The 17,457-nt window shown below is 37.2% G+C and overlaps 2 protein-coding genes across 2 annotated transcripts in view; one reads left to right on the top strand and one right to left on the bottom strand.

The window, feature by feature from the left end:
- LOC145738281 (uncharacterized) overlaps positions 1–17,457 on the bottom strand; it is a 59,929-nt gene that overhangs the window by 22,802 nt on the left and 19,670 nt on the right. The gene's annotated exons all lie outside the window — the stretch shown is intronic.
- On the top strand, positions 1,952–7,284 carry LOC145738284 (uncharacterized). Its single transcript, XM_081993105.1, is given in 9 exon segments — positions 1,952–2,483; positions 4,096–4,393; positions 4,555–4,670; positions 4,672–4,747; positions 5,189–5,329; positions 5,388–5,574; positions 5,974–6,139; positions 6,211–6,723; positions 6,784–7,284. Coding segments are annotated over 8 exon segments (1,608 nt in total). The 5' UTR covers positions 1,952–2,352; the 3' UTR covers positions 6,704–6,723; positions 6,784–7,284.

Genomic DNA, 17,457 nt, shown 5'->3' on the forward strand with positions numbered 1-17,457 from the left:
AGATGAAGATCCAGACACTTACGGAAGTTTCGAGTCCGATTCAGAAACCGATTAATATTGTTACGGTTTGGGCTTACTATGCTCGATACTCGATGAAACCGATGCGCCGCAATATCTGGCCGGGCGCGTGTTAAAGTAGGCCACACTTAGGAAGCGACACCTGGAAGCATCTTGAATATTCGAAGCAAATCGCGAAGCGTTTCGCGGTCATTCTAGAACGTGGTTTGCGAATTTAAAAGACGCGGTGTCAACCGCAGTAGTAGTGAATTTGGGAACGCGGTAAAGTTGAATAGTGGAATAATTGTGGAAGTGTAGTAGTGTTTCTAATAGCTGAGTTAATTATTGTACGGAGTGTTTTGGAAGTGTAAATAAATTTATTAATTGTTGAGTTAAACTGACTTTGTGTGAACCCACGGGAAAATCGTAACAATATATTTTAAAAAAATATAATTGTAGCGCTAGTTAATGGCCAGAAATTGATTGAAAAATGGTCTGAAACTAAAGTGATTCCACTGTAGATTACAGTGAACATATTATATTGGAGGTAAAAGAAAGCAATTCAAAAAGAAATTATCCGTTTGTTCTATGTACAGATTGAGACTTATTAGGCAATGTGTGAACCTCAGGTACTTTATAAGTACTCATTATAATGGTATACTCCTGTATTTAAAACTGCCGTATATTATAAGCATATTTGTAGTTACTTACTTCTTATTATACCTATAGCTACGTACTTGTACTGTACTTTTAAGTGAATGCCAAAAAAATTGACAGTCCAATAAGAGCTATAGTGCCAGATAAGTAGATGCAAATGGCCAATAGTGGGTGGGTATAGGTAAGTATTGCAATTTTTAAATAAAAAATAAATAACAAAATTTATAAACTAAAAAAAAAATAATAATAGAAAAATGTTTTTTAAGATAATTTTAAGTTGTAATAATTTTATTTGTAATAGCCAATTTGGACTAGAATGCTTATGTGTGGTATCCCATCAAATTGATATTTTTTCTTGATGGGTTCAATGTTAGGCATTTACTACTTGCCTTTATATGCCAAAGACAATAAATGCCCAATAAATGCCTAGTTTAGATTCACGTACTATTATTTTGTCCAGCTCTACATTGATAATTTAACAAAAAAATTACAATACTGCAAATTTGTATTGTCAATTGATTTCTATACAAAACATGTAGAATACCTATATCATAATTTCTACCGAGTTAGCAAATTAGGAACTCTCTTAAATACAGTTTAATCCTTTTGGATTATAATTTTTAATTTAGAGCTACACAAAGTGTAAATGCTTTGGCAAATAACAAAATGATACTCTGTTGAATTTCAGGTCGTAATACGACTTGCCTTGTCAAATAAAATCTATACTTACTTACCTAAATCTAAACTAGGCATGCATTAAGTTATTGTTAAATAATTTAAATAATGGCAGGTATGGGCAAATAGTAAATACCTATAGATAAATAGCAATAATTAATCTTGAATGTTTTTTGTTTATACCTTGAGTATTTTGGTATTTTCAAGTTTATGGAGCTACTGCAAATCATGTAAAGGACATTTTTGTCAATAATTATAAGTGTCGTAATTTAAAAACTAAAATTTTCTAATTTCTTCTATTTCATTTTGAAGCTCCCGCTTTCTATATTCCTATGAAATTTAATTTGTCACGGTAATCATCATTTGTTATGGTAAATACAAATCTACCATTCGCCACCCCCAAAACCTTTGTTTTTTTTTTGTGCAGTGTTCTGTTCATCCTTTTCTTATCTTAACATTGTTATGGAAAAAAATGCACTCTTCTATACGAGAACATTACAAAATGAAACCATTTCGTTAAAAATTTTCATATAAATTGGGCGTTTTTGATACATTCTTTCTTTCTGGTCTTGAGCGTTTAACGATTGAGTCAGAAATTTTACATGCGACTTTTCATTTTGTGATTGCAATTTGATCCTACATTGACCATTCGAACGATATTCCTAAATAGATTTCCAAAGCGATATTACTGTTTACTAATCCTGTAGTTGTTTTAGTGTTTTGATTTTTTTAAATAGGTATATAGCAGCGAACATCAGGACGCTCATCATGGATGAGGGAGTAGTATTCCACGACGGATTTTCCTACAAAACTCGTCGCAGAACAGTTACCACCAGATAAAAATGTATTTATTTGCATAAAACAACTCGCCATATCATAACACTTAGCTCCTGGACGGCTGACCATATCACTATATCTTATTGAGTCTTATTATTGTCTATTTATAGGTATCTTGTTTGCACGAAGGACAGAAGGTTGGGGTGCAGGGCTTCTGGAAAAGTGTCAAATGGTGAGGTGACGGTTATGAATGCACACCACAATCATCCGAGGGAGGCAAGGTACCAAGAAGCTGAAGCATTCAGGGCACAGCTAAGGGAAGCTTCTGTCACCCAGCGAGGCACTCTCAAATTTATTTACGACCGTGTAGCCACAAGGTAAGATAATATCTTATTCTATATCTATAAAGAAAATAGCAAAGCCTGTATACAGGGTGTTTCACGTTTTAATATGCAAGCTTAAATCGCGTATTCTACGTCTAAAAATAACTATAGTTTGCTATATAAACCAAATTTCAAAAATGCTTTATTAAAGAAATACAGGGTGTTCTTTAAAGTTTTGTTTTTTTAAGTTTTACTTCTTCAAACTTTTTTCTGTATTGCGTCAGTAATCTTTTTTTTATAAATTTAAAATCTTTATTGAATGCTTTATTTTTGGAATATAGTTTAGGTACATAGCAAACTAAAGTTATTTTTTAGACATAGTATTTAAGTTTGCCTACTACTCCTTTTTTGGGCTTCACTATTTGTAATTGAAAATACTTAAGTAGCCATTTGAGGTAATTTAAAAAGTTGAATCCAAAAATTATTACCAAAATATTCCTAACCTCAAAATAAAAGGGCTACAGCTAATAATTTCTTTTTTCTAATGGATCACTGGGTATATTGAAACATTTTCGGAATATTCTCAAAATTCTGCTAATATTTTCTAGAAAAAAATTTGGTTTTTAAATAGTTTTTCGAAATATTGGCTATTAGAAAATTTTTATTTTGTCTTTTGACAAACTTTGTTTACCTATATACAGTGCCATCATTTCAAAACTTCCCACCCTCACTACTTTTTTCAGCAAACAAAATTAGTTGTGACCAAAAAATATGTCAACTTAGATATCGAGGGGGAAGTTTAAAACTATAGTGGGCTTTGTATTTTAGATTTCGCCCCCGTGCCCTTAGGTGCCCTCACTTAAAATTTTTAAATGGCATCCCTAGCTTGTAGCACATTATTTTAAAGGTCTTAAAAACCCGACACAATTTTTACTAAAACACAAAATCAACAAAGTTTTGTTAGTTTTTTTAATTTTGATTTTCAAATTTGTTAAACAGTCAGGAAACGGGATTATGAAGATCTTTAAAATAATGTGCTACAAGCTATAGAAGTGCCATTTAAAAATTTCAAGTGGGGGCACCTGGGGGCAAGGGGACAAATCCTAAAAATACAATGCACACTGACTTTAACTATCCCCCTCGATATCTAAATTGAGGTCTTTTTGGTAAAAACTAATTTTCTTTGCTGAAAAACTTGGTGGGGGTGGGAAGTTTTAAAATGATGGCACTGTATGTAGTTAGACTGCAGGTAACAGGTAAAATCTACAGATAAGCTAATTGAGCTATAGTTGATGTTACTTGAGTGTCATTTAAAAAATGTTTTCTAAATGTCATTTTATTAAGGCCATGATTAGGAAACTGTCCTCCCATTTAACCAAATCTGTATCTCTAACCTTTTTCAAGATCTCCATAGGAGCCTTCCTTATCCTAGACACACTGCTAAAGTAAACTCCTGCCCACAAAAGGATAATTTTTCCTTGAGGTTTGGAAGCAAAAAATTCATAAATTATTTGATGTTTATAGATGATATGATTTTCTATTCTGTTTTTTTTCAAATGGATCAACATTTGAGCTCAATAATAGCAACAATATTATTGTTCATGTCCCAACTCAATTATTTCATACACCCAGAAGGTGCTTTACATTTACCTTACAATTCTGTAAGGTCATCCATGTGGCGGTGGAAGCGGGCAACAACTCCAAATGTGCCCACAACATTAGCAGAGCTGGCTGAAATACTGCAGACAGGTGAGTGGCCTAGATATAACAGCTGTACTAATGGCCCTTTCTTTTCAGGGACAACTGCGGCTGGTGCTCATAGGGCTGTCGTTTTTGCAAATGAAGATTTCATTCGCAACTTCGGCGACTCTATGTACACCTTCATGGAAGGGACGTTTAAAGCAGTACCACGACAACCTGCTTTTGCTCAAATATTCACCATTTTTGCAACATGTATGGACCACGTAAGTGTTTCCAAAAATGTATTTCCTAATTTTTTAACTCCCCCAATAATCATTTTATGCAGCTGTCACCCTTTATACTTTTGCTAATATGAAGTGCTTTTTAAAAGTGTGGAATCTCAGATGCTATACAAAATAATATACTATTATTTTTTTTAAAATAGGCATTTCCTGTCATACACATTTTCATGGAAAGGAGGACCAAAGCATTATACGACGTAGTTTTTTTGTGTATTCGCCAGGCATTTCCCTCTCTCCTCAACAGAACAATCATAACAGAGAGCTGCGCTTGTAGAATCCCTGCGAGAAAACTATCCACAAGCATCATTAAGAGGGTGCTTCTTCCATTATTGTCACGTTAGTTGGTGCAAAAAAATGGCTTTGGATTATAAAGGGTTTTGCATTTTTTTCTTTTTAAAATATGATTTGGCTTATTTTGTCCTTAAAACAATAATCATCCATATTTAATTTTTAATTCCATTCATAGAACACATTAATGTAATATTTCCTACATGTGTAATATACAGGGTGATTCACGCTGATGGTAGATATATTAGAAGTATCTAGAGAACGACTAAATACCTATATTTTCCTTGAAATTTGAAGTCTAACCTAGGTTGGGTCCAAACTCTCTATCTAAAATATTTTGAACTTTGCGGTGTTGCCGCAAAAATATTGAGCTGTTGTTCTCTAGACACTTCTAATATGCCATCACCGTGAATCACCCTGTATAAGTAGATAATCTAAATATGCAATCATTTGACTATCAAAAATCAGATGAGGTTATTTCTTAAACAGGCTGTGATGCGGAAAGCGAGGACCTTAGGAGTAATGAGAGCCGTCGAAGAAAATCCCCACGGAAAGGCTTTACTTCGAAAATACTACGCCTTAGCGCTTGTTTCTGCGGACAGGATGGAAGAAGCTTTTGAATTTTTACAGGTATGCATAAAAAATTGTACTTTTTTATTCAAGAAGACTCTATTTCTATTATTTTTAGGATGAACAACTGCGTGAGGCTTTTCAAGATCTACGAACTTATATAAGACGGCAATGGATGGACCGAGTTACACCACACCATTTCAGCGTGTTTCGGGAGCGCCACAGAACCAATAATGTCATGGAAGCCTACCACAGAAGACTGAATGGAAGACTAGTTAGACATCCGGGTATTTGGGATTTGATGGGTAAGACCATTTTGGTTTTAATTATTTTTTTAAGCAGGGTTCCAAAAAGTATGCTATATTTATTGGTTTGGTTTTAAGTTGAAACTGAACGAAAGGTATGTACTTAAAATTTTCTTGAAGCTAATATTAATTATCATGGTAGAATTTTTGCTGTTTTTTACCGTATCTCTGGAATAGAGATGCCCTGATTGTAGAACCGCGGAGATAAATATTGATGTGGGTTTGTGTTTCCTCTGGTTAAGCCATCGGTATGTCAAATTGCTAAGTAAAAATTTAAATTTACCCACTTACCTAACAAATTTGACCGTCTGTGCTTACTTACTACAATTATTCTGTAAATTTATCATTAGTCTTTAGAACCTCTGCTAGCACTTTTTTCAAATCTTAATTTTATTTTAGAAACGCTTATCGACATTCAAAATATTGCGATACTGGAACTGCAACAACTGGAACAGCAGGGAAGAGTCTTTCGGGTAGCTAAGCGAAACGAGGTATTTGACAGGCGATTGACACAGGCATGGGACAAGTTGGCCGCTGGTAGATTTAATTTACAAGACTTCTTCAGGTTTGTTGTGTGTGTTTATGTGTGCTGATCTTCCTGTGAACGATAACTTTAATCCCTTTTTGTTCTTGTAGGCAAGCTGTTCATTTCATGGAGAACTTCGATGTCCAACTACAAGAATGGAACCAAGACGTACCACCTGAAGAAGAAGAAAAATTTCCCATAAACTTCCCAAATCTTTTTGATCCTCCTGTTCCCCAACAACACATCCCAAACCCTCCTTTACCACCACTTCCATCTCGTTCACCCTCTCCTCTTCCTGACTTTAATATTTCCAATCCAGTTCGTCCAACCCTCCCTCTTAATCTCCCCAGTCCACCGCGTTCACCCTCTCCTCTTCCTGATATTAACATTTCCAATCCAGGCCGTCCAACCCTCCCTCTTAATCTTCCCAATCCACCTCATTCACATTCTCCTTTCTTTCCACCCCGTTTGCCGTCACCCGAGTCTAACTTTTCTATTTGGAACCTCCCAAGTCCTCCTCTTCCTCCCCGTATTCCACCATCTCCAGAGGTACCAGGACCAGGCCAAGGTTTGGACGAAGACGGGAGCGAAAATGAACCTTGAATAAAATATTGAAGAAAACCGTAAGTATAACTTGAAATTTATATATTATAATTGTAGAGTAAACAATAATATTTGTAAAGCATGGGAACCTGATCGTCCCACAACACAACACCAGGAAGAGACCAGTTCTCTCCTGTTATGCAAAGTCTGTTTGACAAACGTCGTGCAGTACGTGTTGCATTGTGGGCACGCTTCTTGTGGGAGCTGCACTTCAAGAGTTTTTAATGAAGCAGCTGCGCGATGTCCAGTGTGTCGGATAGTAATAAATAAATCACTAAGGCCACTAGCTCTTTTTTTGTAAATCACAATGTGTAACCACGAGCGCACAAGCCGCCTCTGTACCGATGCGCCTAACCTTGCGGAGCGGAGCCTGGATTTGCTGTTGCCGACTGTTGATGCAAATCACGTGGCGAGCGTGGGGGATTCAACAATATATATAAGCGACGCTCCGCAGAGAAAACGGTGATTCGATCGCGGGCACTAGGTGGAAGTAGCACGCCGTCTTTCGTGTACTTAGTTTTTCTTATTTTATTATCTTTACGTAAACTTTGTTTGAGGGAGTTAATAAACCGATTAATTTATAAACGAGTCTTGTTAACTACGAACCCCACCAAGTTACATTTGGCGCTCAACGTGTGGCTCGATTACGTGTAAACATTTGTAAAGCAATAGCTATCCAGTGGCGTTGTGATATTAATTTACAGTCTTAGATAAACAATAGCTACGTTTTGGCGTTGTTAGTCAAGTCTGTTTTCTATTTGTTTGTTCCGCTACGATTTTAAATAAGCAATAGCTATTTTTTGGCGTTGTTTGTTGGAATTATCAATACAGTGTGAATAATACTAATTTTAGATAAGCAATAGCTACTTGTTGGCGTTGTTGGTCAAAAGTATTTTCAAAATCCGTTTCATTTGATTCAATTTGAGCGGGTGATTTACGCTGTTGGTATTCGATTATCTTAGATAAACAATAGCTATTTATTGGCGTTGTTGGTCGAGATTAGTCAGAATCTTACATTTATTATAGTAAAGCTAAAATATTAACACTGTTTGCTGTAATCAGATATTAAAACGGCTAATCAAACTCCATCTGAATATCGTCGTAGCAGTAGACTCGCAAATAAGGCAGGAAAAATGACGCAAATGTCAGATGAACAGTTTCAACAACTATTACAAACTATTACGGAAGTAAGGGCCGGTGTCACACAACAGTAGAAAACTTTATCACTACTATAACTATCTACAAAGATATTGTCACAAGTAGATTCTCGTTAATTAATTTAATACTAACTACTACCAATACGTTAATTACTTAGTCAGCAAATAATCGGCCACTGACCGAAACAAGTCGTTGACCACTCAAATCGAAGAGTAGGCAATTGAACCTTTTAGAACGGAAGCTAGCTAAGGTGTTGCAATCGCCAGTCAGCAATAAGTCATCAATTGTTCGGACAATGATCCAAGTGCTTAGACAAGCAATTAAGAAATTGAACTGACAATAAATAGCCGAGAAATTTGGAAAGAAGGGAGTTAGAAATTATCCGCGAAATTAAACGGTTCGGTCGCGAAAGTTAAGGGAACTCTACCCTGACACTTACCCTCGTCCAAAATGGTTTGTGAATTAATTATCATGTAAGTACAAACCCTATAATTTGAATTAAACCAACTTATGTCTGACAATGCTTTTTATAAATTCAGTTTTCATTTAATCTTTCTTTATTAGTTTCTCTATGAATAAACGTTGTTGTTTTTGTTATCCAATCTTTGAGTTTAACTTGATCACGACCCCAGCCTACACGTCCCCGCGTTACGACTAAAAATTAGATCGTGACAACTTGGTTGGTGGAGGCCCCGGGTATATCATAATTAGTATGTACAACTTTAAAGAAGAAAGTTTAAACTATGAATGAATATACGAGGTTTATAAACGATATCGTAGATGCTAAAAAAAGATTGGACACCCTGTACAATGACGTTTGTTCTAAAAAATTTTTCGAATAGACTAGTGAAGCAAACGAAATAATTGACCTTTTAAAATACTTCTCAAAAATAAGAATTACTGTCAAGGTATTGGAAACTACGCTGATAGGGAAAACTGTAAACAAGTACAGAAAATTAGGGGGTGCAATAAGTTTCTGGGCTACCAAGATAGTACACAAATGGAAACTCCAGTTAATTATTGAAGAAGAGATGGAAGAGTTTTTCAGTGTAATTGAAACTCCCGAATATTGAAAAGGCGTCTAGTGATTAAATAAATTTTTACATATTTTTTCTTTTTCTTCTGTCAGACTAAATTCGGCAGTGTGCAAATGTGTTTTTTATGTGGGAACTAATGATTGCCTAAGATACCAGGGTGAATATTTGTATGCGTATATTATTTCTAAATGAGCAGTGGGGATAAAAAAACGACACGTGGTGCGGCAAAAAATAAATTGGATTTAAGATTGCAAATCGGGACATCGCCCACCCCATCGCATTCGCTATTTGACCCTCCCCTAAGCAGCACCACCGTAGAAGACCTCTGTCGTAGTCCAAAAAGACAACGTTTTACATTCGAGATTCACCAACCACGAAACAGTCAAAAGCCTGCCGGCATAGCCCCAAGCCCTAATAGTTTGTCCGACTCAGACGTCGATCAACCACCCAACCCACTAGACCAAACGATCATACCAAATCCTACACAGTCTATACAGTCTTTTCCGCCAAATAATCGAGTAACTACAGTAGAAATGGCAAAACTTACTTTGTCTAACGCTTTATCAGAAACAAAAAATCCTGCCAAACCAAAGTTTGTCCCGCCCCCAACCTTCAACCCAAGTTTGGACTCGGCAGTAACCTTCTTAAATAATTATGAAAAAATAGCGAATTGTAATGGTTGGGACGATGGTTTCAAGATAGCATATTTAGGAAGCTTCCTCGAGGGTCCAAGTGGTCGATGGTATCAAGGCTACACCGTGGACGACACAAATCGGAATAAGACCTGGTCAAACATAAAAGAAGATTTTATTAAAGAATTTGGAAGAGAAAGCCCTCTACGAAAGATAAAATTTAGGTTCAATAAAAGAAAGCAAGGGGGACAGCGAAGATATCAAACACTATTACTACGATCTATTGAATTTAGCAAATGAAATCGACCCGAATATGAACTTTGAAACATTCAAAGACCAATTTGAACAAGGATTGCATCCTTCGTTTGCCGAGACCTACTACCTGTTTGGCAACGATGCGTCAAATTTAGGCAAACTAAAAACTCTCGTCTTAAGATTGAGCGACGTCAGAGAAAGAGTACTGGTGGACAGAATGATCTCACAAACGGAAGTGCTTACGCTCTCGCAGACAACTAGTTTCGCAAACAGGCGTCAGGAAGACGAACGTCGGATGGCGAATAACATAAGTCCAAATAGAAATTACCGGACAAATTATCAAGCTCAATGGATACAGAGGAAACGGTGGATACAGAGGAAACGCCAGACCGTCGCACTTTCCGAATAATGGTAACTACAGGTCCCAGCCCAGGAGGAATGAAAACATAAGATACGACGAAAGAAGAGAACAGAACCCCAGGGGGAGAGGATTCACACATCGGGGACGCCCAACAGGACCGCAAAATCTACCTAATACTAGGTACAGCGACGGGAGACCGAGATGCAACACGTGTAATCGAGTAGGACACTATACATGCTATAGTGAGAGAAGAAGCGGAAACGCGCACCCAAACGAAGGTGGGCGACTCCAATAAGGGGGCCAACAGAGTTCGCCCTCCAAACATCAGGCCCGAACATACTGAAAATAAAAGGACTAGTGGACAACACATACTGTGACATAATTTTGGACACGGGATCCAGCAGAAGCATAATAGACAGTAATTTAATAAAAGAATATAAACCCCTTGACGAAAATTTCAGTTTGGTTGCAGCCGGGGGAAATAAAATACAACCGTTGGGAACGGGAGAAATCTTAATAGAACTAGGCGAATTAAAAGGACGCAAATCAGTCTTAGTTGTAAAAAACTTGTCTAAACCACTAATTCTTGGAAACGACTTCCTGAACAAAAATAATGCTGAGATCAATTACGGCACAAAAACCGTAAGACTAACAAAAAATGACGCGACAGTAACGTTAAACTTCGGACAAACAGAATTCACAAATTGTATTAGTACAATGAAAATAAACCCCGTCAAGTCAGTCTCAAACCAGAGTACACAAACCTAAAGGGAAGACGAAGAAGAGGGATTACCGGAAATTAATTTAATTCAAGAAAATCCAATAGATATTTATCACAATGAAATATACAAGGTTTGCACGTCGCACGACATTGTTTTGAAACCCGAGACATATAGCCAGGTAGCATTGAACCTACCGGTCGACGTATCAGTGACCGACTTATCAAATTACGAATTCATAGAAAAAAATGAATTCTTACGACCTAGGGGAATACTCCTACATGAAGGACCGGACTTAAACAAAAACACATGGACAGTGCACGCAACTACAAAAAAGACTAACAGCCAAAAAATTTACAAAGGAACCACGATAGGGTATTTACAACGGAAGACCAAACATAACCTCAACGAACTTGCCGTTCTACAAATAGAAGACGATGAAGAAGTAGTCACCTTGGAAGACCATAAAATCGGGCACATCAAAGACGAAAAACTAAAAAACCTCTTCAAGGAAACACTACTAGAATTCCCAGACGTGTTTTCTAAAACACCGAAGTACATGGGAAAACTTAGTTGAGCATAAAATAGACGTCGGGGATGCGAGGCCAATAAAAAGCAGAGCTTACAGGGTGTCACAAAAAGAAAAAAATATAATCGACCAACAAATCGTCGAAATGGAAAAATACGACATCATAAGACACAGTCAATCACCATGGGCCAGTCCGGTCGTTTTGGTAAAGAAAAAGTCGGGCGAATCTAGGTTTTGCGTGGATTATAGAAAACTTAACGACGTAACAAGAAAATCAGCATACACAGTACCAAATATCGACGACATCTTAACATACCTAGGCAATTCAAAGTATTTTTCAACGTTGGACATGTACTCTGGGTTTTGGCAAGTACCGATAAGCGAGGATTCTAAACAATATACTGCATTTCAAACACAAGGGCACGGACTATGGGAATTTAACTATATGAGTTTTGGACTCTGTAACGCGCCGGCGACATTTCAGGCACTAGCGGATAGGGTGTTTAGAGACATGAAATTGAAAGAAATACTTATATACATGGATGACATAATTATATTTTCAAAAACAAAAGAAGAACATCTGTTTAAGCTAAGAAAAGTATTTCAACGCTTGAGGGACGCAGGACTAACCCTAAAACCCAGTAAATGCGAATACCTAAAAGAAAAAATTAATGTTCTAGGGTACAGCGTCAAGGCCTTCAGCCAGATGAATCAAAATTAATAGCGATAAGAAACTTCCCAACCCCAAAAAATGTAAAAAGATTTCTAGGGTTGTGTAATTATTATCGAAAGTTCATAAAGAATTTCAGCCAGTTGGCCTAAGAAAGTTGGTTGTGACTATACGGGGTGACACATAAGGATACAAAATTCATCTGGGGCGGAAGTCAAGAGGAAGCATTCCAAATTTTAAAGGAAAAACTTTGCACTGCACCAGTGTTGTGCACCAGCGCACTACAATCCCGAAAAGCCGACGGAGCTAAGAGTGGACGGAAGTTTGTTAGGCGTAGGAGCTGTGTTGCTACAGGAAGAAGAAGAAAGAAAGAAGCACCCCATCGCCTATGCTAGTAGGACACTATCAAAAGCAGAGAAAAATTACACCATAACAGAAATCGAAGGACTCGCGGCGGTATGGGCATTAAGATATCTCAGATCATTAATATATGGAAAACCAGTAAAAATTATAACCGACCATCACGCGCTCTGCTGGTTAAAAACTTTAAAGGACCCAATAGGCAGGCTAGCGAGATGGGCTATCACATTGTCGGAATTCGACTACACCATAGAACACAAGAGTGGGGTTGCTCACAAAGACGCCGATTGCGTAAGCAGACACCCAGTCCTGCCGCCAGAAGAAGTGGAAGAAGTAGACACGTTTCTGTTAGAGGCCATTGACATTCAAGAATTTCAAAACAAAGATGAAGCCATAAGAGAGCTAGTTGAAGCTGTAGAACACCCGGAAAACGAAAATATTGGACTAGCGAAAAGGGCCAAGAACTTTAGACTGGAAAATGGGGTCCTATACAAGATAAATAGTAACAATACAGGTCGTAGTAAATTGTTGGTAATCCCGAAAGAATTAGTAGGAGAAATTATGTACAGCCACCACTCGGAACCCCTTTGCGGACACCTCGGTATGGCAAAGACCTTGCACAAAATCAAGGACCGTTATTACTGGGACGGACTTCAGAAGGACGTCGAAAGGTTTGTGAAAGGCTGCGCAGACTGTCAAGCAAGAAAAGGACAGCAAAATAGAAAACCAATAGGACTGCTTCAACCGATCCCTGTGGGAACCCCTTTTGAAAGAGTAGGAATCGACTTATTGGGACCATTTCGAAAAAGTAGGAACGGAAATACTATGATTGTAGTCGCAACAGATTACGCAACCTGATGGGCTGAAACAAAAGCATTACCGAACGGAAAAGCCGGGCCCGTAGCAAAATTTATACTCGAAAATATAGTAACAAGACACGGAGCACCAAAATATTTACTTAGCGACAGAGGAAAGGTGTTTCAGTCCGAATTAGTCAACGAATTATTAAAAAAAATGGGTACAACTAAACAATTCACAACAGCATACCACCCAAGTACGAATGGTCTCACGGAGCGATTAAATAAGACACTGGCGGACATGTGTTATGTTGTGTTATCAATCTATACAAACACGCAACAGACAGATTGGGACGAATATTTGGGCCAAGTCACCTTTGCCTACAATACAAGCCGACAAGATACGACACAATTCTCACCTTTTATGTTAGTATACGGACGAGAACCAATATTACCTACAGAAGCAAATCTGATTCCCGCAGAAGGACCCTGCACAAGTAACGACATCCGAGAGGGCGCATTAGCGGCTAGAAATCGGGCAGTCAACAATATACAAAAGAAACAACAGAGTGATAAAATAAGATACGATAACAAACACCGACACGTAGAATATGCCGAAGGAGACCAGGTAAAGGTATTCACACCCTTTAGAAAAGTCGGGAAAAGCGAAAAATTACTTTTAAGATGGTCTGGGCCCTATTATATAACAAGGAAGGTATCGGACGTGGACTACGAGGTACAACTGGGGACATCGAAAAAATCAAAAAAAGATATAATACACGTAAGCCGAATATTACCATATAATGATCCTTGGACTCCCGAGGCTTATCCCAAAGACGATCACAACGATAACAATTAAACACATAATGTCTTCTTATTTTATACTTATTTTTTTTTTTTATATATAGGCTTGAGCATATTAGGGAGAGTAATTTCCACTTATTAATCCTATTATCTTGTGTAGATTAACAACCCTGTTATACCAATATGAGGGACTGGAATATCATGTGGAAGTGAGCGCAGGGGCATTTTGGAAACCGCTGTCAAACACCATAACCTACGAAGCAACGATACCTCTAAAATACGAGACGACTTGGGATGAAAGTTTTGACGCCAGCTTTACGAGCCAAAAACCATTAAAAACACAATGCCAAGAAAGCAGCGAAGAATGCATATTCCAGCATCATCTAGACCAACTATCGGAAGCCTTTACGCAGGAATTCAGTTTATTTGAGGAAAGTTGGAGTATAAAATCAATGGATAAACACTCCAAAGGAGAGAAAACAGAGTATAGCCAGTTTAGAGGAAAAAGGGCACTAGATTTTATCGGAGAAGGGTTCGCGTGGTGTTGTGGTTTGGCTACAGAGAAGAAACTTACACTTCTAACGGAAAATGAAGAGAGAATGAAAAATCGACTCAACACACTAGGAAAAGGGCTTTCAAACACATTAAGAGAGATTAGCGAAAACTCTATGCATTTTAAGGAATACGATAAAGCTATACGGTCATCGATCAAAGAGACAGAAAATAGAATAAAATACATAGAAGGCAGCACAAACGAACTTCGTCGACAAATAATGAATTTGGGACACCAAGCCAATTTTACCACAATTCTGGCATACAATGAATTTCAAAACCTCAAACGAATTATCGTGATAACAAGAGCCTTACGAAGACACACCATCCTTGACCAATGTAAGGACCATAAAATCCCACCCTCTATCATTAATCCATCGGTTCTGGGAAACGATTTGAAAAAACTAAAATTAGAGATTGAAAAATCCGAGCAAGACATTGCAATCCCTCTCAAACAGATCTCCACGTATTATGAACTCCCAATTTCAGAATGCTCATTTTTCCAAAACAGAATTCTAGTATTAGTCAAAATACCAGTGATACAGAAAAATCAACATTGGGACCTTTTCGAATTAGTAACCTCACCCTTTGCGTGGTTTAACCAAACTTGCACGATACCACATCAAACATTATTTTTGGCAGTAAACAACGAACCCACCCAAGATAAACAAAGTCTACGTCAAATTTCGGGCTCCGGATTACACCAATGTAAACCTTATCACGATAAATTATGTTTCATCCCACGGTTCTCATCAGATAATACCCAAGGTCCTGAATGTGCAAGAAAACTGTACGAGGGATGTACGGTACAAGAGTTAAGTCAGTTCTGTCCAATGAACTGCCACACGTCAAGTTCACTAATAATTTCCGAAATAGCAGAAGAAACATACATTATTACCCACCCTGACCCTACAACGATTATCAAATGCGGCGAAACCAGTTCAACAATACCAAAAAATTACAGCCACCAGGGCTCAATTAAAGTAAAACTGCCCTGTAATTGCAAACTGATAGCGCAAGGCAAAACTATCATTCCTCAGCGTTTTCCCTGTCCCGACGTCGTAACTCTCAAACCAATGGCTATCCACATTATCCCAGCGACATGGTCCAACCTACAGTCTTTCATACTTAACCCTAAAATAACAAATAATGTACCCACTTATAAAAACATAGAAGAATGTTTAAATACGAATTGGTCCCTGCAAATACCGCACTTGAATCTGACTAGCAACGAGAATCTAGTCAGGACAGTAATCGACCAAATTGACGAAATAAGCCAAAAGAATACTTACAGTGACAGATACGGTCTGCACAGTGACACAATATTCCTGGTGTGGAATATCATATTGTCAATTCTTGTAGTATATTTGATACAAAGTCAAAATAGAGTAATAGTAGCGTCAAATTTAGTAGCTGCCGCAAGAGCAGACAAAAAAGGGGAAGCATCCTCTGAATATCTACATGATGTATTCTTTTATACTACTTGTGCGTGCTTCATTCTTTTCGTAATTATTATAGCACATAAACTCATAAAATACGTAGTATACTGCAGGAAAAGCAGACGCCGTGGAAATCCAAAATCGCCTATAAAAGAAAAAGAAAGAATTGAAATGACTAAGATGGGCGAAAATAAAAGCTCTACAGAATCAAAAATTTTTACGCTCGAATTAAAAGAAAATAAAGAATTACGCTCTCTGTCCCAAGGCGAAACAGTATTAGCCCAAATAGAGTGTACTAAAGTACGCAAGTGATTTTCCTTAGTAAGGGAAAAAGGAAAAAATTATACATGTATCTACAATTAATTCTTCTCCTAGGCTGCAAACGGATGACGATCACTTTGTTATTTAAGTCATCGCGGTACGTATACGAAAAAACTGCTGATGAATAAATATCTTCGTTATTTCATTTCCAACTTGCACAATCCAGCATACGAGAATAATTAATAAAAAGCGCGCGCGAAGATTAATAATTACATAATGGTATGTAAAGAAACAAAGTAAATATAAAAAAAATAATAAGGGGCAAATGAAAGAAAAAGTATATTGGGGCAAAAAATACACTACGAGCATATGCGGTAATTAAGTACCGTAGTAAAAATATGGGGCGTTAAATTCCACGGGTTTACAATTTCAAAAATTATATGAGTCGCTAAATGTAATAAATAAACGGTTGCAAAATGTAACTTGAAGACTTTATAAAAGTCAAACGGGGCACGTAAGAAAAAGATTACAAAGTTTCAATATTAGGACGTTAACTGTTTTCACATGAAATGATATGAGCAAGCAGCGCTTGATAAGCATATTGCAAGTTTTCGAAGAATCGCAGTAAGCCTTTACAATGTATTAAAACAAAACCAGTGACAGGCAAATGGACAATTTATAATATAGGTTTATATTATATTTAAGAGAAACAAAGGGATTTTTTCTTTTTTTTTTTAGTGTATAACTTAACTAAGGCTATTATCAATATGCCTATACAGTGCGTTTTTTTTAACGCGCAACATAGGATTTTACGTGTTAAATTTTTAAGCCCATGTTAGACCATGTTATTTTGGAACTACAAGTATAAAACTTGACGGGTGTGTCTTTAGTACCCTGAAGCTTAAGTAAGTCTACCAATTTGGTCTAAAAAGTGATTTACAACTGGAAAAAAATCATTTTTTTTTCGAAAAGATTTTATCCTTTCATACTCCCTGTATGCATTGTTGTTCCTTGTTGTTTTTGATACTGGCAGGGCAGGTAGCAGGTAAAGTGACTTATTTTGACTGCATCACGACCCGACATCTTTTGAACGTCAAAAGGGCATTTTATGATTGTTTGGAATATACTGTTTGGCTTCAAACGGAGGTCAATTTGAACAATTCACTTATAAAAATACTTC

Source organism: Ips typographus, linkage group LG15, assembly GCF_016097725.1.
Source record: "Ips typographus isolate SLU linkage group LG15, UJ_Ityp_2.0, whole genome shotgun sequence".
In the NCBI taxonomy this organism is placed as follows: domain Eukaryota; kingdom Metazoa; phylum Arthropoda; class Insecta; order Coleoptera; family Curculionidae; genus Ips; species Ips typographus.